Here is a 22525-nt window from a genome sequence, read left to right as displayed (position 1 = left end):
TGTTTTGTCTGTGTTAGTAGGATTTCCCAAAGATAATTTACAAAAATCCTTTGATTATGAAGAATGCGACTGTAACGCAGAATAACAAATGAAAGAGGGTTCCTTTGTTTGTTCCTTTGTGCATTTGAAAGTGAAACAGCAATCTACATGTGCCTTTCCTACTTTAGGCAAAATACAGAGAATCTTGGCATAATCTGCGTGCTCAAGGCTACAAGCTGACAACGGAAGCACTCCCATTTCAGACTGCCAGGGCCTCCAGAGAAATTGCCAGTGATGTGAGTTGAATGATTCAACCTTCCTTCTTGCCTAATTCTTGTTAACTTCATGTAAAACAATGTCTAAAGCAGATTTTACTGAATTAAAGCAACTCCATAACCATGTGAGACAAGTGTGAGACAGAATATATTACTTATGAATGAGATTCTTTGTGTGAATTAAAAAAAATAAAGAGGAGGAGGAATTGCCTCTAATCGGGAACCAAGGTCAGTTAAACATCTTCCAGTGGGAAATAGCTAGTGAATTGAAGTATTTGCAGACAGACAAATCAGAGGGATTATGCTCCTTTCCAGGCTTTCAGCTCCTCATATTATTAAGTGCCCACTAATTCTGACCACCCTGCTTTGAGCTTACTTTTAGAAGTGCTTAGTTCTGAATTAAAATAAAGTTAGAAGAAGCTGAGTGTTCTTTGAATGTCTGAAAATCAGGAGCTGCCTGTCTGGTTAGGAAGTGAAAATCAGGGAATGCTCCTGTAAATATTTGTTCCCTTAATTTAGGAAATAGAAGAAACAAATCTTATCCTTAAAAATATCCTCTTGTCTGGATTGTTGTTTGCAAACCCCTTAGACATGGTGGTATCCATTTCTCAGAAAGCCTAAGTTCATCCCTTCCTCAGAAGAAATTTAATAAATTCCAGGAAAAAACTGACAACTGAACTAAATTTGATAAAAGAAATTTTCATTTTATGTAGCATTTAGTTGCATATTTAATCTCTAATGTGATAAAATATGGATATATTGCATGTATATTTGGTTTATGAAGCAACTGTTTCTAGCTGTCATTTATAATGTATACTTAACCATATTTTGCAGAGTGCTTTTGGTTACAGCTTCAGATCTGCTCTAAAGGGTACAAGTCCATAATAGAATTACATCCACTTACAACAGATCTGAATTTGGCCCTTCATCTTGGAAGCACTTTATAAACATTAGCTACTGTAATTTAATCCCCACAACTCTCTTGTGTGGTAGATAAGTGTTATTATCCCATTTCAACTACATTATGAACTCTTCAGGGCCCAGGCCTTCCCTTTAAAGTTCCAAGCACCCTGTTGATGCTGTATAAATAATCATTATCATCATCATCACTATTTCACAGAAAGGATAAATGCAAGATCATAGGGAGAGTCATAGTCCCAGCTAAGATGAGAATGAGGGGTTGCTGGTGCTTATTCTTGTGCTCAGATCACCATCTTAGGCTTCTCAACATAGTTATTGATCCAGGAAAACTGAATTTACTCTTTAAAATAGCTGGGTAGCATTTGCAAATGTGAAGGATACAGAGTGCATGATGTTTCTCTTTGGTATAGATTTTTTTTTATTCTGCCTTGTGTTTGTTTTTCTTATGTTCTCATTCCTAGCGATAGGAATAAAACTCCAAGAGATAATAAAAGTACACAAACTGAGGTTAAACATGATCAATGCTTTGAGCATATTCAGAGAATGTATTGAGGTGTGTTTAATGTTGCAACTACTGTGGTATTTAAATTGAGCTCAATGAGAGATTCAAGGAATCAGTTTCTAGTGCTGCATGCTTTGGCTGTCTTTATAGACAGCATAGATGGTTCAATGACTTATCCTAATTTAGTTACAGCAGCCAGTCTAAGTTTGGCACTGTTTCACTTTTACTCTTTTTTATTTCTAGTACCAGTATAAACACAACTTTGTGATGGAGAGGGGAAAGCACATTGGTGCCAGAAGTGTTCTGGATGACATCAGGTTGCTGCATTGCCTGCATGCTGCCAAATTACAGAGTGAACAAGAGTATAAGAAGAGGTCCCAAGAAGTGTGGTCTCAGTACCATCTGCCCATGGACATGGTGAACCTTGTCCATGCCAGGAAAGCCCAGGCCTTAGCAAGTGATCAAGATTACAGACGGAGACTCCATGAATTTACAGCAGTCCCAGAAGACATGAAGATGAAGTGGGCCAAAAGAGCCCACATGCTACAGAGTGAGGTGAAGACTAACCCTTCTGTTAACAGCAAATTGAATTTAGGAATAACACAGCTTTGAGTGACTGGCATGGATGATTATGTATTGACATTGGGCAATGTGTTTAGAAAGACTGTAAACTTATGTATGTGTAGCAGCAAGATATCTGATTGCTGCTCACATATGGAATATATGTGAATTAGAGGTTTCTGTGTTATGAACATAACAGAAAATCACTGTAGTCCATGTTACTTATTCTAAAGCTGAGGGATCTACACAATCATCTCTCAGCTGTTTGGATCACAGCCAGTCAGTGGTTTGACAGCCAATGCTCTACATGCAGAATTCTTGGAGCAGATGGTTAAATGCTCAGAGGTTGATTTGGGATATGTTAGAAAGTACTTTTGCAAGCAGAAATATTCATATCAAATAACCACTTCCCCAGATGTGTCTGCAGAAATTGCTCATGCAAATGTAAGTTTGGGGCCCTCAGTGATACAGTTTAGGGGTGGTCTTGGCATGCAGTAATGGTTAGACTTGATCTTAAAGGCATTTTCCAACTGAGTTGATGCTGTGTTTCTGTGATAAGTTCAGACAAACTTTGATGACAGAAATGATGGAATATTAGCATGGGCCACATCCATGCTCATTTTGCCATAGACCATTTATTCAGGGACAAGCCATTGGCTATATGTGCTTTTAAACAGATGTAGATGTTGAGTGCATGCTTAAAGCTGCATAGATGCAGACAGCTTTATTGTGACAGTTTAGGGTCCAGCATCATGAACTGCTCTGTAGCAGGAAGCTCTGCCTAAAGATGGACAGGGTAGGAGGTAAGAATCTCAGCCCTTGGCTCTTTGCCTTTAGACCCCACAGGTTAGAAATCCAGAGAAATTATAGAGGTAGTTTTGTCTGATACCCTCAGTATGTAATAATGTATCACATGCTTGAGCCAGCTGGCTGTTATGTCTTTTTGCATATAGGGAAAAAAAAAAACCTCTGAAAAAACAGATGATTGGATTAAAGTCACACAGTCAGCCACTGTCAGTCTAAACAAGTCAGAATTGTTGGGAGTGTGGGTGCTTTACTGGCTTTCACCTTTTAGTGGGTCTGCCTTGCTTTCTTTACTGGATTAGGAGGTAGAGCTAGCCTTTCATGTGGGTAAAGAAAGACTAATGTGTTCTCCTAGAAATGGGGTTAATGAGGAAGTGTACACCAGATAAAATAATTAGTATTCCTGACTTGAACTCACCTCAGAAAATTATTTCAAAAGGGGTTCTTTTACGCCCAGTACAAACAGGTTATTACTGCTTTGAGTCATACTAATTCACTCGTGGGGCCTTCTCTTGTAACTTGCATATGATACATTATTTAATTCCTGGTGGAATGAACAAATGCAAACAGTTTGGCTTTCCTACGTGATATGTGCATGGCAAATGAAACCCCACAAAATGTTAATAGGAATCAGGGAGTCTTTTTAAGAAACCTTAATAGCTGTGGATACAAAGCTGATAGCTAACGATTTTCATTTTTAACAGCACCGCTATAAATCAGACCTGAACTTCATGAAAGGAGTTGGTTGGATGGCTCTGAGATCTCCGCACATAGAAAGTGTAAAGAAGGCTGGAGAGCTCATCAGCGAGGTAACTGATAAATCTTTCATGGGATAGCACGTCTGTAGGAATTGTTTACCATCAAGGCTCCTCGTTACATGACACTTACGAATGTAGCTTATCATTGCCTTTTGATGTGGGAGCCTGTTTATACAAGGTGTAAGTTACCAAGAAGCAGTACGGGAGATGCAAGTCCACTGTGTGACACCTGCTGAATATTTTCCATTCCGAATGAAATGCAGGAGTATAAACAAAATATGTAGCAATAAATAAATGCAGTAAACTCCATTATGAAATTCTAAGCAGGTGGTTATGGAAGTGATACAGAAAGATACAGCACTGACAACCACACTGAAGGGGCATTTGCCTGTTCAGTATCATACATTAATGGAGAAAAATTATGAGCTGTCAAAAGTGTAGTGTTCAAAAGCTTTTTGCTTGTGAATTTTCAGTGAGAAGTCCTTGTTGCACACACACACAAAGAAGTTTAGTGCCTGGGCACCACTGCAAGTATATGATGATATGGCATTCCCTAGCTGAAACAGCAACTGAGACTATAGCAGAACAGTATGTTTTTTAGTACTGTGGCTTAAGGAAGGTGACTTTTATGTGTTACTCCAGTTACCACATGGATAACATTGGAATTGTGATATATCATTAACAGAAACATCCTGTGTTTTATTTTTAATTTGTTTGCTCTTGTTGCCTCCTCTCCCTCTCAGATAAAGTACCGTCAGAAGCCAGAAAGTTTGAAGTTCACTGCTGTGGTTGACTCTCCAGATTTGATTCATGCTAAAAACAGCTACCTCCAGTGCAGTGATGTAGGTTTCATTTTACTATAAGTAATCTTAACTTTTGTTGTACTATAGTGCATAAAAGAATTGATCTCAACATTACCTCCGGTATCAATTGCATTCAATGACTTTTGACTCCACAGAGACTGTACAAGGCTGGAGACTCTGAAGCTAGGCACAAGTACACCCTGCCTCCTGACCATCCAGATTTTATCCGAGCCCGCCAGAATGCCCTACACCTCAGTGATGTAAGTAAGCCTTTTACATCATGGAATTGACTTTGTACACTTGCTAGGGAATCAAAACTTCCATGTATATGTAGAAGTCAGGTTCTCTGAGCCTGACAAAAACTAGAAAAGACAGAGGTTGTGGACAGCCAACATGTTGCTAGGTGTGGGCTGGAAGGATCAGGAAATCTGCTGATGTTTATTTTGAGAGCTAGATCTACTTTACAGGGCAGGAAACTATTATTAAGGATTTCAGTCCTTCAGTATAGGTCTGCTTAGTTACAAGTTTAAATTTCTTTATGTATGTTTGGATGGTGGAGGAGAATCCTCTTTCCTTTACTGTGTAATCTACCTGTACAACACTGTGTTGAACTGATCCTTTAGGCACACTTATCATCGACCTGGATGCAACTGAATCAGTGAGTGGAATTGGTTTAAAGTGATTTTGTTTCCTTGTTATTCCAGAGTCACTCGGTCTATTCCCAATCTACTGTTCCCGGATTAAATACTTTTGTCTTTAACTGCAGGGTCACAGTGACCTTAGTTTGTAAGAAGCTTTGAGTTCCTAGTTTGGTGATAGGTGCTCTATAAGTGAAGGAAACAAGTAGGATTCATGTTCTTTGAAGTGGTAGAGAAAAAGGTAAAAAGGCAAAGGGGTGACTGCACACAAATGAAAGGTCAGCTCTAGACCTGTTAGCAGGGTGTGCAGTAATGCTTGCATTGCTTCTGCTCAGGCTGACTTGCAGGATTTCTGGCATCTCAGTTTACCTTCAAATTTAGCACCACCTAGCACTAAATTCATGAGTGAAACAGAAGAATATCTTTTAAAATGTGGAGTGGATTTTGCACTTGTTTTCATGTGGTCACAAACCTCAGAGAGGGTGAATCAAACACTGAAAGCAAATGAATAAAGTCAGAAAGTGACAGCCAGTAGTGTCAGTTGAGGTATCATGGCTGTGTAGCAGGACCTGCAAACTGGAAGCTATTTTAAGAAAGCTACTGATGGAAGAAGAACTAAATCTAGAGCAATTTCTCTTCAGGATGTAAATGTATTTCACATCCTCAAAGTCACATTAAATATGTTAGAACTGGCTGTTACTCCATATGAGTTAATGAAGCCACATGTGGCTGGGGATTGAGACAGGGATCATTTGAAAAGCTTGAAATAACTGGTATTGAAATTATGATGCTATGAAACCCAAGATACTGCAAGTGGATGCATCAAAAGAGAGAATAAGGGCAATATCAATGCAATATTGATGTAACTGATGCATCACAGATTCTAATAGAAATTAAATCACATCAAAAACAACCACATTCAAGTACAAAAGGAAACCCTGGTGGCACTTTTCAGATGAGGCATTTTATCATTATGGTGAATAGAAAAGAATTTGAAGTGCTATAGAACTGGATCAAAACCTTGGAGATAGTACTGATGACTCTTGATACAAATAAGCCCAGTAGGATAAAACATTTATTATTGCAGTTATGGGACTGCATTTATGAAACTGCAGGGGGAAATGACTCTTGTTTTTTTCTTTTCAACACAGAAATTGTATAAAACATCTTGGGAACAGACAAGGGCATCTGGCTATGATTTTAGGATTGATGCCATCCCATTCCAGACAGCAAAGGCTTCAAGAGAGATTGCTAGTGATGTAAGCATCGTTCTGTTTTAAACACTTCCCAACCCTCTTCCCATGCCACCCTCACCCTGTAAAAAGGAGTGAATTCTGATGTAAGTGAACCTTGTTCTGGTTTGGAAAATTGGTGATCCAGTGAATCCAAATGCCAGTTATGTGCAATGATTTCCAACTAAAGGCTCCCATTAATAATGTCCAATACCAGGCTGCTCTGTTTCACTTCAAAAAGTTATTCTTAAGAAGGAGGCATATTATGATGTAGTTAAATAAAATAGGTACTAGGCTATGAATAAAGCATGGTCTAGAATAAGTGGGTCACCTTTGAACACAGAAGACCACAGCTGGCAAAAAAGCTTGAAGATGAAGGAGCTGTTGCTTGGGCTGTGTATTGGGTGCACCCGAGAGTGCAACAGTAAGAAGACCTCTCATTGCTTTTGAGAGATTAGTATTTTGGGGTCCCTACGTCTTTGTACTCCTTTAAAGATTATCACAAAGGGCATTCTCCCAAAGTGTCTTGTTAGATTAGGAGATGTAGTTTGTTAGCAAACCAGCCCTTGATCTTTGGGCACCATAGGATCTAGGGGAGGGTAAGTTATTTCATTACGGAATGTGAAGGCATTCTGAATGTGAAAATGAGATTTTTCTCTGCACTTCCTGCAGTACAAATACAGAGAAGCCTTCCTGAGAGACAGAGGCCAGCGGATTGGATTCCTCAGTGCTAATGATGATCCCAAAATCAGGCATGTCCTCAGAGTGGGAAAACTCCAGAGTGACAACCAATACAGGAGTGGATATGCCCAAAACTTGACACAGTTCCAGAGTCACCTCAACCAGCCAGGATTCCTCCATGCTATGAGAAGCCAGCAGCTTGCAAGCAATGTTAACTACAAGCAGCCTTTTCACCAATACACCTGTGATCCTGAGCAGCTAAATGTGAAGCATGCAAAGCAGGCCTACAAGCTGCAGAGTGATGTAAGTATAGCTGAATGACACTGTCTTTCCAAGTGTTAAAAGCTGTCTGTGGTAATGTGCTTTGCAGACCTTACCTATCAACAAAATCACATTCTTGAAAGAACTACAGTCTGCTGAAAATGTATATTCTATTTATTGTAGACTCTTCATATACTCTCTCTTGAACACACAGTGTGTGGTTTGATTAGAGCCAAAGAAAATAATACACAGTGGTGTGTGTTTCATTCTCTCAGATAAAATACAAGTCTGACTTGAACTGGCTCAGAGGCATTGGCTGGACTCCCCCAGGTTCTCACAAAGTCGAAATGGCAAGAAGAGCTGCCGAGTTGGCATACCTTCGGGAAATGGCATTGCAGGGTTCTCCTGCCCAGTGTGGATACGGAGTTGTAAGTAGAGTAAACTGTTCTCACAAATCCCAACAGCTTTGCTCTCTAGATAGCAGACAGGCACAGAACCTGTTGAATGCTTCCAGAGTCTACAGTTCTACCTATTATTTCAACAGAATATGTATATTTCCAGCATAAAGCTTTGTGGCTTTGTGTGCACCTCCGTTTGAAGGAACCTCTCAAGGGAATTCAGTACTTTCATGGCTGAGGAATTCCTGTAGGGACTAGGAAATGCCACGGGATAGGACTTACTTATGCTATGGGATGTGTTTCCCCTAACTTGTAAATGTCAGCTCTCTAAGTGTCCTGGTACCTCCACAGAAAGCAGAAGTAGAGGTGGAAGGGACTTCCTGTAAAACTCTCCTTCTCTTTTCCTAATCTCAGCAAGACACCATGTATTGCTTTTGTAATTGTGTGTTGTCCACTGGCAGCTGTATGGACAGGCTCAGTGTAGACTCCTGAGAGTATAATGTGTGCTGTATGGCTGTATATCTGTGGGAGGCTCTCTGCAAAGGAGCAATACTCCAGCCTCCTCCATGTCTGTCCAGCCCAGGATGCAAGAAATTACAAGCCAGGATCTTCCAGGTTTTCCTTCTCCCTACCTCCACAGGGATAACTCCCAATAACCAGCATTCCAGCACAAGAGAGCCAAAGTCCATATAGGGACCCTGCATCCCCTGCAGTTAGGGAACATTAAGTAACAATAAAAAAGAATATCAGCGCTGTAAATACTCATTTCATTTAAGTTTTAACTTTGGCAACAAGTCAAACAGTAATCCAGGCCAAGAGAAACACAACATATCCATGATTTACATTCCCATCTGAAACGTTACTCAGGAAATAAGTTACTGCTGTGACTGACTAATGCAAGCAATGGGGACTGCAGGCAATATCTTCTTAAGCCCTAGGTATGATAATGATCTGATCATTCAAGGAAATCCGCAGGTCTGCAATCCAGCAGGAGCTCAGGTGTTTGCTTGGTTTAGGACTCAAATGAGAAATTAAGACATGAGCACATTCAGTCCTGTGAGATGTGTAGTATTTAACTTCCATGAACGCCTCCGTTTTGTGCACTTCTCTGCTGTAGAGGCTTGCTCAGTGCAGAGCAGTGATTTAGATTTTGCTCATTTATTTGCTAGTAATTTTTAATACATAAATATTTTAATGGAATAATAGCTAAATCTTTTTGCTGTCAATTGGCTGTCCTCACAATTCACTTGGGTTTCTTTCTACAGGACCAGCTGGGGACAGAAGGATCTCAGCAGGCCACAGTCAACCCTGATGCTTCAGAAATTCTGCAATTCAAGAGAAGAAGAATGCAGCTGTATCAGAAGTAAACGGAAACATGACATAACACAAATAGTTTTTTATCTTGTCCTGCAGATCCTGAAGTTTTACTAGTTTTCTGGGAAGCACAATAAATGGTGTCTAAAAACTTCTTGTTTTAAAAAGCAACCTGAACATTGCAATTCATAACTGAGCATTTTATTTTTGTGTGGGTACTCAGTGATTTATCACTGTATGTATTACAGAATCTGATATTTATTTAAAGCTGTAAATGAAACTAATACTAGGTGACTGGCAGGCTCAGCTTTGTACTACAGATGAATTAACCCAATTGGTAGAATATAAAATAATTTGTAATGAATAAATCAGATGAACCTCATTCCATACTTGTAGTAATTTGAGATTTTTATGTTCCTGGTTTATTGGCACCATTGATCTAAGAGAATACAGGAGCATGATTCAGGCTTCTTAACAGATAAACAAGAGAAGGGCCAGTGGAAGCAAAGTGATCATAGACTAACCAAGGGCAGGCTTTTGTGGACATCAGAGAATTTGGTCTTGATTAGCAGGATGTATTCAGGTCACAATTAGTTCTTCAGTCTTTTTCAAATCTTCCAAAGCAAAAAATCAGAATGATTTTGTTAGAAATTCTCACCATAGGGGTAGCTATTGATAAATTAGGGAGCTGCTACAGGCAGGTTGTAAACCCTGAAATTCAGATGAAAAGGACTCTTCACAAATGCCTTTATTCTTTATATCCTGACTTATAATTATAAAATCATAGAATGGTTTAAGGTGGAAGGGACCTTCACAGGTCACCTTGTCCAACCCCACCTGCAATGAGCATGGACATCTTCAACAGTATCAGGTTAGTAGACTTAATACTAATCCCCCGTTTTTCAAATTTCTGTGTGGAATCATTGGGCAAAAATGACACTATTTGACTTGCAAAACTTATGAAAGCCCAAGAATTATCCAATAGCTTTACAACCATATCTTTAAATGGGATTTAATACCCTCTAGGTCTCTCTGTGTTTGAAGTTAAGCACACATATACCACTGTAGATCTGTAGCATATTAAGTAATGATCCTCTAATCAGGAATAAAGTGGGTAATCCTAATATTGATTTTTTATTTTTCTTTTCAATCTGGAATGAATCACTGGTGGAATTTGTGGTTATTTGCCCTACAGAAATGCTTGTAAGAATAATTCTGCTGCCTGATGCTCCCTCCTCAGATAATTCTAATGGCTGCAGTCTTGCAGACTTAGGGACAAGATGATTTTAAATCATGTGAAAAATGGTACTGGCTTCAAGATCGATCACACACCAATAGCTTTGAGGTGTTGGGGTCCAATGAGTGCAGAAAAAGCACACCTTAGACAGGAAGGACATGAGGGGAAAAAAGAATGTCTGGCAGCAGCTGAGCCTGCAGACTTTTCAAGGCTTAAAGAGCAGAACTGGAAACACTGGCAGCTACAGCTCTGATTGATCTGGGAAGGAGCTGGAGTTACTTTACTTTCTGCTCTATTTTGCTGTGAAACGTGGGCTTATTTCAAAGCCCCCAACAGAAAAACTGCCACTGACATTGTAGCAAATGCTCTAAGGTTGCTTTCAAGATGGTGCTGAGGGATGCCCCATGTAGGCCATGAGAAAATATCAATAGCATTTTTGGTCGAAGAGGTGACATTTGGGGAAACAGTGAAAATAAGTGAATGTCTCAAGCTTACCGTTTGTCATTCTGAAGCTGTCTCCTAATGAAGTGACCCGGACACAGTCTGAATTGTGGATTTAATCCAACTGAGAAATGTTGTCACCTGGGTATAAACTCCTGGCTTGTTTTTTAACCCACAGCCGTCACCCCAGCTCACAAGGCCATACACATAGTAGAAGCCATCTTTTACACAAGTTAGTGGGCCTCCAGAGTCTCCCTGATGAGACAAAACACATGTGCTCAAAACCTGAAGGAAAATGTTAACCAAAATAAGAATATTCCTCTCTCATCATAACACTTTGAAGCTGCAATGATGCTTTTTCTCTATCAGATGTACCACCAGATGCTGCTCAGTGCCTGAGCAGGCTTGCAGTTCTGGAACCAGGTCAAATGATGGCAGACTTTTTGGGTGTAAGTTCTTGTTTTTTCAAGTCTGTGACATAACATCTGACAAGGTCACCTGAAATTTCCCAGGCATGAAAGTACGAGGCATTCAAGAGCCTGAGCTCAGAAAGATAAATAGCCTAAATAAAAATACTTGATCTCTCCCACACCCCTCAACATAACTTTATTCTGAGCTGGTTGGTCTCATTGTTTAATTGATGATTTCTATTGCAAAGTATGCTTACAGTGGTAGGTAGTACTTTAAGAAGCGTTGTTCAAACTCTTCCCTGTCTTTAAGCAGTATAAATATGAACTTGCTTCACACTTACACTGATTGTAATGAAAAGAAATACCAATCCTGACTTTCTCTGCAAGTCTTAGCTGTGATAGTGGAAATCACATTAGAACTGGTGTTCATGGCAGAGGCCATAATAAAACAGAGAGGAAAAAAGGCAAGATTTCAGGTTATGACAAGCTGCCTTCAAAGCCAAACTTTCCAGGCTAATCTCTAACTTCCATAGATCTGCCTGTGGCTGACAGTGACAACATTAGCTCTAGGGATTTACATCTCTAACTGTACTGAAGAAAAGATGATGGCTGTTGAAATACACTGATGGGAGAAACAGATGCATATGCAGCACCCTGCCAAAGCCATTACTGTGCACAGCCTGACTATTTACACAAAAAATTAATGTTCAAATACAGAAAAAACAACATACCTGACAAGAATCAGCTCCGGGTCTCTGAAAGTTTCCAGCACAAAACATGCTTTCATCCAGTCTCTGATCATGTGCTTTGGGTGCATTGCATTTCCTCTGCGAAATCAGCTTGACGTTGACATCTAACAGCTGATGGGATAAGTCATCTATGGGATGTGCACCAAAAAAATGGCGTCACCTTCCTCCCAATCTTGTTATATATTGTCTTTATTCAAAACATGATCTTGCTTGCCATTGGGATGGGAAGGGAGAGGAGCGGGGGGGAAGGAAAGAGGTATCTGTCTGAAATGGTACGGGTTAGAGTTGGAGCTTGGAAGCTTTGCTCAGGACACTGAGTTGCTGCCTGAGTAGAAGCAAGATCAGGTATTCAGAATTTGGCTTCCATCAGCTCTACCAGTGTAATCCTGCATGTCAAAGGTGCTGGTTGTCTGCAGCTCCCACGGGTCCCAGAGTGGGACTTTGAGCGGCTCAGCACTTCTCAGCCTGCTGCCATTAGATGTTTTAACGCGCGAGCTAATGAAACAGATGAAAACTGAAAATCATGCAATATTTAAGGGCAATGATTAATTACAGCGAATCTAAAGACATAACTTGACATCTAAAGGCAATAGCCAGGATTTCAAAGCACTACATCTGTAGATAATTAAGGGTGGTTTATAAGCTTGGTTCAGCTTGAGTTTTGGGAAATATTCCATTTCTGCAGTGATTTCCTGCAATGCTAATAATAGCTCTGCTCAAAGAAGGAGCCATCTAGTTTGAACACGTACAGGGTACCTGAGACTCTTTGTTGGGGAAAGAGAAAAATAAAATTCCCTGTACCTTTTTTAAGAGAGACTTTTTATTTGGAACTTTTAAAACACGTCCATTAAATTCTGTTGGTGCATTCTGATCAAATGAACACGCTTGTCTCTTGTGGACTTCAATGAGAGCTACATCAGAAGGGAGAATTTGGTCCTATGTATCGTATCAGGCTCTATCAGTCACAAAGCACTAGGACACCTACTGCAGCCTCAGTGACACATTTTCCTTCTGCTGCTTTACAGCAACACATCAATCGGAACATGAGAAAATGCATTTTTCAGAAAATTGCCATTATCTTTTTTTTTAAGCATAGTAATTTCTCCCCTTAGGATTTACCACGGGCAGGAAAGGTTTGGGACAGAGCTGGTTGAACTTGAAAAGCTTGGGATTTTTTTTTTCTTCCTTATTTTTCAGCAAATCTGAAGATCCAGATGCTGCTTCTGAAAAGCTTTCGCTGACCCAATGGGCTGGAAAACCGTATGAAAGTTCCCATCTTTCTTAGTCCTGTCTTGAAACACACAAACTCTATATACAATAGCCTCTCTCTTGGTACCTTCTTACTTCTATTGCTGCCTTCAGATGAAACCATGACATCGTGTGTCAGGTGGCAAGCAAAAAACACTGCGTGAGGGATTTTTGCAGAGCTCTGAAAGGTTTGGTTGGTCTTAGCAGTTGGAGATTTCTGCTAATGAGTGATTTCCATGGCAGGGTTTAGCCATCCTAAGATGAATGAATTCATCTAATTAATCATGTCCTAAGACATGAATTCCATATTTTGGTTTCATTAAGTGTCTAGGTCCACATTTGCATCTGGCAATTGCTACTGAAAGTACCAGCCCGCCTTGCTATGGAAGAGACCACAGATACCTTTCTCTGTGGCACCCCATCCTGAAACGAAGCAGTCAGTCCCATCGGGAAAGCGGACTTGAGGCAGACACACTGTTTTCACATACTTTGTTTCCACTGCACAGTGACCATCAACTGGCTTCAGCTTAAGTAGTGCTGGAGAGAAGAGAAACAACAACTTTATTTATTTGGAGCTAATTTTAATCCCAAACCATCATTACCAGGCTGTGACACAATCCCAGGCAAAGCTGCATGTACCCGACAGTGCCATTTACACTCCACTCTGGACCTATCTATCCCTGTTGTTTTGCTCCTCCCAATTCTGCCTGCCCATCAAGATTCACATCCCAAAAATTCAAATGGGTCTAAGCCACAGTCTGGCCTAATTATTTCCAGGATATAGGCTCAATGGGAATTTCACATTGACATTAGTTGGGGAGAGGCATTTTGAACCACTGAGATTGGAGGTGCATATTCAATAAAAGGGATTTACCGATATCATTGTATGGGACTTCATTCTTCTTTCTGTAGTTGTAATGTTTGATGATCTTCTCCACATCAAATATTTGCTCTTGAGGCTCTCTCTTCTTGAGGTTCTGCTTTCCAAGTGCTACTTGGAGATATTTTGCTGATCGCCTGAAATAGAAAATAAATCACATTCAGTCATGGTCTATCAGTGGTGGTGATGAAAACCTGCACCTTTAGTAGCTGCAAGTCAAGATATTCCTTCCTGTTGTAGAGCATGGATAGATTTCCCAAGATCGTTATAGGAGGACTGAGTCAGGGAAGTGATGGTGTTGGACAATACATGTGCTCTCAACACATTGCAATCATGAAACAAAGTGATTTAAAGCTGCATGAAGTGGTTTTCTTTTCATTTTAGGGCAGAGTAGCAGTGGGCACACATGTATGACTGTGGCTGCGATGATGAGTGGCTGCTCATAGAGCCATGAGAGTACAATTGCATATATGCAGTTTGGACATACTTAAAATCATCTGTGCCTGAATGATCTCCAGAGTGTGATTTACCAGTTTCCAGTGTGGTGGCTTCCAACCTATTCAACAAAAACTTTGAAGGAAATATCACATTCTAAGGTAGCTAGCACATAGACAACTGAAAGTAAAATGCATATTTAGGCTGTTCTGGTGATCTTAATTATGATGCAATATGTTATGTTGTTTATGGTATCCTAATATCTCCTGAAGCTTTCATAGAGGTTTTCTTTTATATCTTGTGAAACCTGGTTACTTTCCTCCTTTTTGACTCTCACACAACTATTTGAGCTCATTCTAGTTGAGTGGGGGATAAGTTTAATTTGTTATTGTAGCAAGCACCATTTTCAAGTAGATATATCTATTTTCAGCTATGTGTTCATTTTTTTTCACATATACATTTTCCTTTCTATTTGATTCCCAGCAATCATTTGGATTGCAAATAAATTGAATTCCAAACTGTCTTTAATAACCATCCTGATTTCTATACATTTGTCTACCCTAGGCACAGGACATGCACTTACTCAACGCAGTGCCCAGCAGTAAGAACCCAGCATGCTTTGATCAGCACTCCACCACAGAAATGTTCACCCTTAGGTGACGACTTAATCTGTAGAGATGCTATCCAGGGATGTTTGCCAGCTGTGGTCTTAGTCCCACCATAGATCCTCTGAAGCATCCTTGGAATTTCTGGTTGTCCACATGTTTTGAACATTTCATTTGGGTCTATGGGGCTGTCTATTGACTGTTGGCTTTCTTCAGCTGCGTTGGAAGAGACAGCAGATACATAATGCAGAGAATATTGACTGGAGGAGTTAAGTAACAGGGAGTCATCTGCTGCTCTGGCTCACGTACACTGCTGCCAAACAGCTCACTTCTAATCCCTTACCTGTTCCTGAGCAGGGTGAAACGTCACAGAACTCCCATTCCACTTTGTGATTTTTTCTGACATAGCACCAGGGTTTTTCATCCTCATCGGGATTCCTGAAGGGAACAATTCAGACCATCAGCCAGCAGGAACGGGGAAATCTCCATGAAACCAGGGAAGGAGCTGAGAATGCTTAAGGGAGCAGCCTCATATTCCCATATGAGAACCCGACTTCCTAAGGTACTCTTTCATTAGATTTGACAAAGAAGATGCTTGAGGTAAGAGAGTGAGGCTTTTGCCATTTTACTGTCCCTAGACCTATCTTAACCCTAAAAAAAATGGGGAATGAGGGCTGCTTCTGGAAACCTTGCATCAGTGACTTAGGGAATTCACCTCTGACATTCTGGTGTTTTGTAGACTGACATTTTCTTGAAAGATGTGGGATCATAACACTATCAGTTTGCCAAATTCATGAGCAGTTCATCCTCAGTGCCTGCGCTGGTTTTGGCTGGGATAGAGTTCATTTTCTCCATAGAACCTGGTACAGGGCTGTGTGCTTTGGATTTGTGCTAAAACAGAGTTGATAACACAGGGATGGTTTCATGCTGAGCAGTGCTTACACAGAGTCAAGGTGCTCAGCATGTAAACCGAGGGGAAGAGGAAAAGAGGGACATTGGGAGTGATGGTGTTTGTCTTCCCAAGTAATCGTTCCATGTGATGGAGCCCTGCTGTCCTGGAGACGGCTGATCACCTGCCATGGGAAGTTGTGAATGAATTCCTTGTTTTGCTCTGCTTGTGTGCACAGCTTTTGCTTTTCCTATTAAACTGTCTTTACCCCAACCCATGAGTTTTCTCACTTTTACTCTTCTGATTGTTTCCCTTATCCTGCTGGGGAGCGAGTGAGGGAGCAGCTCTGTGGGGCTGAGTTGCCAGCTGGGATTAAACCATGACAGTGCTCTTTTTGATACAGACCTCTAAGGCCGCTTCTTCAAAACATTACCTGCAGAAGTTATGTTCACCAATGCCATAAAAGTCAGCATCCTCCATAAAGGCATTAATAGGGTGGTCCAAGAGAAGGTGGGAATTCCAGTGCAGACATGTCTTGCCATTCACTGCTTGGTTCACTCTTCCTCTGTAATTAAAGGAGCTCTCTTCATAACAGTCATCCAGTCCTGTAGGAAGACAATACCAATGTTAAAACTGCTTTTGTGTTGCCCCTTGCCTGAAGGAGCTCCTTTGTTCACTTCCTTGCTCTACATTCATTTTATAGAGGAAAAGGACCTACTGGGTCATCTAATGATATCTTTTGACCTACATAGGTCAGAAGACTAATGTCCCATATCTGTCCAGCTTGAAGAAGCTTGATTGACTTCAAATGCCTGAAACCTCTGCATGGTAAAGACCTAGCAGCTAAGAGGTGTCTTAATGCCAAAGCAGAATCTCTTTGCCAGTGGCCTGGCAAGAAATGATATCTCTGCAGGGTTAGACAGAAGCGGGCACAGAGCTGCTACCACACTAGGGCAGTGGATGTGCCAAAAGGAAGTTTGTGGGGTTGTGAACCTGACTTGTAAGTGAGGTGGAGGAAAAAGTCACCAACAATGTGCAGTTTGAAGCACAATCAACTTTTAAAAGAGGAAAACCAAATCCTCCTCTTTGGAAACATGCGTGGGCTGTGGTGCCCAAAATACAGAGGCAAAAGGCTCTTTATGAAGGCTGGGATGCTTTGGCCACCCCATCCATGTATTAGTGGCTGTCTCCTGAGCCTGGGGAGTCAGACAGCTGGGAATGAATCTTCACTACATCTTTTGAGTATTTAAGGAAAGCCTGTTGTTCCTTCCCCATGGGATGTATGCCACCTCTGGGAAACGTGTGCTCATTCATAATACGCCAGTGGGACCTTGCTGAAGCACACATCAGTACAGGAACTGCTTTGATTCCCTCTGCCAGTGGTGGCTGCAGAAACCAGCCTCTTGCTCCAACTCTCCCCAAGGAGGTGGGTGCCTGCATGTAGTCAGTGATAGCATCAGTTATTCTGGCTCAGGGTCTGTCCGGAGGCTTCACCCCTACACTGTGCCCCTGCGATGTGACGTACCGATCTCACAGAACCTCCCTCTGAAAGGTGCTGGGCACTCGCAGGTGAACTTCGATCTGATCCTGTGCCGAACGCAGACACCTCCGTTTTTGCAAGGGTTTGGTCTGCACGGTGAAGATGCTGTCAATGGGGAAGACACAGAACAGCCATGTCACTGTGCTGAGTGCCATACAGCCACTCACGTGCCTGATGGAAACCATGGAGAGCTCCCATTTAGCCTGTTGGCTTTGATGTCTTTCATAAGGACTCCTGAAGAACACTTATCACCAGGTAGGTTACCAGCGACTGAACCACCCCCTGTGCATCAAGCATCACTCATCACTGACCAGCCCAAGGATGGGCCCTCTAGCAGACTCAGGCTGGATGAGGAGGGCAGGACCACACTATGCAGTGGGTTGTATGTGATTTCCTATCACAGACAAGCAGTGGTGGGGTGACCTCCCCGTGCTGTCCCCACCACAATCCTCTTGATGCCCTGCTGAGTGCCCACCTCGTTGGCAGTCAGGTTTCTTGTAAGGATGATTGCAGCTGCACTTAAAATAAGGTGGAGTTGATGTAAGCAGGCAGTCTCCTCTGTGGCATCTCTTCTCCAGACATGTGTCCTCCACTGTGGAAAACAGACATGAGGTGCTTCATCAGCATTTGTGTGTGCACAAGAGCTTGGCCCATGTGGGCTTAGGATTTCTCTTCATGTTCTCAGTATCAATGGCAAAGAATCTGGAGACCCAAAGAAATGGCAAATGCTCCATCCCTGGCAGTGTTCAAGGCCAGGTTGGACAGAGTCTTGGGTGACATGGTTTAGTGTGAGGTGTCCCTGACCATGGCAGGGGGGTTGGAACTGGATGATCTTAAGGTCCTTTCCAACCCAAACCATTCTATGACTCTATGACTAACAAGCAGGTTCTCATTGACCACCTGTTAGGTGAAAGAGGAATGCTTTCTGCACACCTAAAATCTGGATACTGTTTTAGACAGACCTAGGTCTAGACAGGGAGCTAAGCGTGAGACCTATGAACATGACTGGGGTGGGCTTCAGCCCAGCAAACAGTGGGTTTATAAAGCCTTGTGTTTGCTGCCACTGGAAGAGCTGTACCAGTAACATCAGGTGCCAAAATCAGGAGTGTAAGCTAGCAAAGGAGCACTTACCTCTCTCACACGTGTTCCCAGCATATGGCCTGGGGCAGAGACAGCTGAAGTTCCTCCCTCTGTTTTCACACCTACCGTTGTTCTTGCAGGGGTTGGAGGAGCATGGGTCTGCTGGGGGAAGGATGGAGACCTTTTAGTTTTACTTCCAGCTGCTCCACTTCCATCACATGCTTTCTCTTCTTGAGTTTTCTGACTGCGGAAGGCTGCCTTCCTAGGCACAGCAGACTGTGTAACATATACTGTGTTTATGCATCAGCTCAGCAACCACAGGAACAGCTATGGAATGCTGCAGAGCTTACTGAAAGTTGTAGCAGCTCATAGCTTTGGGTCTGGATGTCCTCAGCTCCCTTCTCTATGTCTATGACAGAGCTGTAATGAGGTAAGTCCTTTCCTCTGCCCAGGGACAGGTTTGCCTCTATGGCAGCAGAAGAAACAGATGCCTGAAGAGCCAGGGCCATCCCTGGGCATCTCTTTCCATGCACTTGCTGTGGAGGTATCTGGGTTTGTCACTGAGCTGGTTGGAAGGCAGCACTAAATCTTCCCTAGAAAAACCATTCACCACCATGATGCTCTATAATAGCCATGGGTGGCTGCTGCTTCAAGGGAGCAGGCATCAGATGAGAGGCTCTTGAGTGCCACTCCTTAGAACTGTGCTCAACTTCTCTATTCCAGGCTGTCAGGCACAATTTGTACTGGGGACAAGCCATGTACCAGCTCTGCTCTCTTTGTACCAGGGGATAACCCAGGGTATGTTACAAGCAACTTCCCTGTTGTATTCCCTGAGGAATCTCAAGGATCCTTTCCTGTTCTCCTGAAGTTTGGCAAAACAGAAAAAGAAAAAACCCTGCAACTAAGAGAAGAAAAAAAAAAGAAAGAAGAAAAGAAAGAAACCTGCTCTATATTTGGTTCTCATCATAAATACAGAACATACATCCCATGAAAACAGCAATTACATCTTACAGTGTCTATAGACAAATAAGCCTGTGCTTTTTTTTTGTAGTAGCAATCAGAAATGTTCTGCATGATCAGAATCCATCCTGTGAAACCCAGAGATAAAACACAGGCTCCTTACAAGAGAAATACAAAGGAGAACACAGCAAACGATCCTCCTAACTCATCGCTTTGATGCAGGCATTTCGAGAGCAGGCTGGCAGCCGAGGCCTGCCACACTCCCACTGCAAGCACAAGGCTGGGATTGTACCACTCCCTGCCCACCCCTCAGAGGTACCTTTGCTAGTATCGCTGTAGCCAAAATATGCCTCAAACCAGTCAGGGTCCTCTGAATGCTGCGGCTGGTTAAAGAGTTCCTGCTCCAGTTCAAGGTACTCATCGTCGTACTCATAGTCATCAGTCTCATCTGCAGGATGGGGTGAGATAAGAGTGGAAGAATAGAGGAATTAGCACTGCTAGAAGGAAAGAAGGTATGAAACAGGTAATTTCCTGGGACAGACACAGCCTTTTTCTCCTTTGGCTCTACTGGGATGTTAGTGGGTCCAGAGCTTGCATCATCTTGAGGATCAAAGATGCCATTCAGCTCTTCCTCAGTATGGGCAGAGCTCACTCCTGAGCAGTGCTGGCCCCAGCTCTGCTCTCACAGCCAGGGAAGATGCTGATGGCTGCTACCAGCACCGTGAGAAAAGGGGATTTAGATTCCTACAAGAAGAAGGGTTTTCCTTTGCCCAGTTACTTTGATCACCATCAGCATCACCGCTGCTGCAGCACAAGGCAAGACCCTCACCGACATGCAGGTACCTGGTGCGTGTAGGGACACAGAAACCCATTTTGAGAGAAATTGGAAGGGATTGAGGGCCCAAGGCACCCGCACACCTGTGTAGCTCCCTATACACAAAGCCCCTTCTGAGGAGCGAGGGCCTGGCACAGCAGACCTATGCTAAGAAGCCCATCCTTGCCTCAGCTGAGCAGATAGCCAGCATCCTTCTGGGAGCCTGGCACCAGTGGGACACACTGCTTTGCCAGCACATGTTTTGGGGGGGGGGTTGGATGATTAAAGTGGGCTGGCAGCTCCTTGCACAGGTAGGGCTGCTGCTGGGGGAAGCCACGCTGGTGTTTCAAAGACAAACTATGGTAATGAGCAAAGCTAAGCTCCGTACAGAGGCATTTTAAAAAGCTCTCCCCTAGGGCCGGACCGATGGCCCCATGGATAATGCTCTGCCTTGAACTGATTATCAACTGCATTATCTTAGTTTTCTCTCCTCATTCATTCGCTTGCAGCCTTTATCTTTATTCTTTCTTTGCTTCTGAAAAAAAAAAAAAGAAAGAAATTCCACTTTTGTACAATGGATGTTTTATACTTCATATTAAAATAGAACTGTCTTTTTTTTCCTCCTTTTTTTCCTACATGCCAACTCTCACCAAAAAAAAAAAAAAAGGAAGAAAGTTTCACCTCATTTATTGCTATGTTAAGTCAAGACTCCTTTTCCTCAGCTCATTATTTCCACAGGAGCCGAGTCTCGACAATGTGCAAGTGTTGCAGAAGTGTGTGCCTTGCTGGGGAACAGAAGGATCTCGCTGGAAGATAAGGACATTGTCTACAGTGAACAAAATTAAATGTAATGTGAGGCAGTTGAGAAAGGAAAACAAAAAGAGGGTTTTGCCTGAAATGCAGCCTGCGAGCTCACTGTGTCGGAGGGGAGACTTTGCGAGCGGACTTGAGTTTGAGGGGATTGTCTGAAGGAGGCTGATTTTGTTTCCCTGTTTATTTTCAACATCCCAGTGGGGAATGTTGGCTTTTATTCCACAGATGCTTTAAAGAAGTGTTCTGAGGGATGGGGGAGCCCTTTTAATGGGAAAATATACCTGCTAAAAGTTGTGAAGGATGAACGGGGGAGTTACGGCTGCCAGAAGCAGACTGCAAACATGCCCAGCATGATTTACAGAGGCTGGTGAGGACTTTCTGGAGTTGACAGAGGAAAAACAAGTGTTCCAAATGAGCTCAAATAGCTAAGCCACTGTAGAAGCATCTACCATGATTTTTAAACCAACTCGTCAGTGTAAGTATGGTGTTAGGAAACAAGAATACTGTCACTTCAGTTTGTTACATTGGCATCATATCTTAGCAGTCTTTTAATGCTAATAATGAATCATTTATTACAAAAACCTATGAAATTACTTGTTGGCCCATTATGGACTATTTTAAGTACATCTCAGTGGCAAACCCCAAGCTGGCCAAGATGCAATTCATGTTTTGCAGGACGTCTGCTTCTGGCAGCTTTGCAAGGTGGAGGGGCACAAAACCCTATTTACACTGATAGGGAGATGACCCCCAGACAGTTATGGAACAGGCTAACACACACCTGAGGCTAGTTTGGTACCTGTCAGCTCTTGAGGAGCACACTTGGGGTTGTTGAACATCCCCCTCATGGGCTGGCAGTTACCACTGCAAGAAATGTTAATGCCCAGGCTGTGCACTTAAAGGTACATGCAGAAAGGGTTGAAAAACATCAGCAAACCCTTTTGGGTACTCTGGTTTTCCCATATGAATAGTGGGAGTTGGGAAGCTGAGCTGCCTGGCCACCAGACCAGCCGAGGTGATGAGAGTATGCCGCCGATCTGAGAATGTCCCTACTTCCCCCATCCCTTCTTACGAAACTATGAAGCAGAAGGTGCTTCTATGGGTCACATAAGTGATGTTTCCCATCTCCCAGCTACTGTGTGTCCTCCCCAGCTGCGTGAAGCAGTGAAAAACAAAGAACAGAAAACCCTGACTTGGGTACATGACATCAAACTAAAGGATGCCTTCTTATTTATCACTGCTTCGGCACTAAATAACTATTTGGCTTCTACATCTCTTATTTAAGAAGTGCTCCCATTCC

The 22525-nt window shown here is 42.3% G+C and overlaps 2 protein-coding genes across 2 annotated transcripts in view; one reads left to right on the top strand and one right to left on the bottom strand.

The window, feature by feature from the left end:
• Window positions 1-9441, top strand: part of NRAP (nebulin related anchoring protein) — a 48521-nt gene extending 39080 nt beyond the window's left edge. Inside the window, exons 34-42 of the mRNA XM_034061906.1 lie at window positions 168-275; window positions 1921-2232; window positions 3747-3851; window positions 4544-4642; window positions 4759-4863; window positions 6393-6500; window positions 7146-7457; window positions 7691-7843; window positions 9079-9441. Of these exons, the coding sequence (XP_033917797.1) occupies window positions 168-275; window positions 1921-2232; window positions 3747-3851; window positions 4544-4642; window positions 4759-4863; window positions 6393-6500; window positions 7146-7457; window positions 7691-7843; window positions 9079-9180 (1404 nt within the window). The 3' untranslated portion in view covers window positions 9181-9441. The remainder of the gene's footprint in view (window positions 1-167; window positions 276-1920; window positions 2233-3746; window positions 3852-4543; window positions 4643-4758; window positions 4864-6392; window positions 6501-7145; window positions 7458-7690; window positions 7844-9078) is intronic.
• Window positions 9442-10883: 1442 nt separating this feature from the next.
• HABP2 (hyaluronan binding protein 2) lies at window positions 10884-22064 on the bottom strand. Its single transcript, XM_034061350.1, has 12 exons — window positions 22007-22064; window positions 19921-20049; window positions 18693-18803; window positions 18037-18153; window positions 17547-17666; window positions 16455-16626; window positions 15476-15570; window positions 15111-15348; window positions 14087-14229; window positions 13615-13749; window positions 11947-12092; window positions 10884-11060 (listed from the first exon to the last, which is right to left on the bottom strand). The coding sequence occupies exons 1-12, from the start codon at window positions 22062-22064 to the stop codon at window positions 10884-10886; spliced, it is 1641 nt and encodes a 546-aa protein (XP_033917241.1).
• Between the last annotated feature and the right edge of the window lie 461 nt (window positions 22065-22525).

This window comes from Melopsittacus undulatus, chromosome 4 (assembly GCF_012275295.1).
Source record: "Melopsittacus undulatus isolate bMelUnd1 chromosome 4, bMelUnd1.mat.Z, whole genome shotgun sequence".
Classification (NCBI taxonomy): domain Eukaryota; kingdom Metazoa; phylum Chordata; class Aves; order Psittaciformes; family Psittaculidae; genus Melopsittacus; species Melopsittacus undulatus.
The sequence above is the reverse complement of the archived record's forward strand: the minus strand, read 5'-3'. Positions and strand labels throughout refer to the sequence as shown.

Bases quoted from the DNA above. Each gene is read 5' to 3' on its own strand.
- HABP2 (XM_034061350.1), bottom strand. From the start codon at position 22,064: ATGTTCAACAACCCCAAGTGTGCTCCTCAAGAGCTGACAGGTACCAAA. The intron at 16,627-17,546 runs GTACGTCACATC...GTCTTCCTACAG, and splicing joins AGGGAGGTTCTGTGAGATCG to GACTGGATGACTGTTATGAA. The intron at 15,349-15,475 runs GTAAGGGATTAG...CTTCCAACGCAG, and splicing joins TTCACCCTGCTCAGGAACAG to CTGAAGAAAGCCAACAGTCA.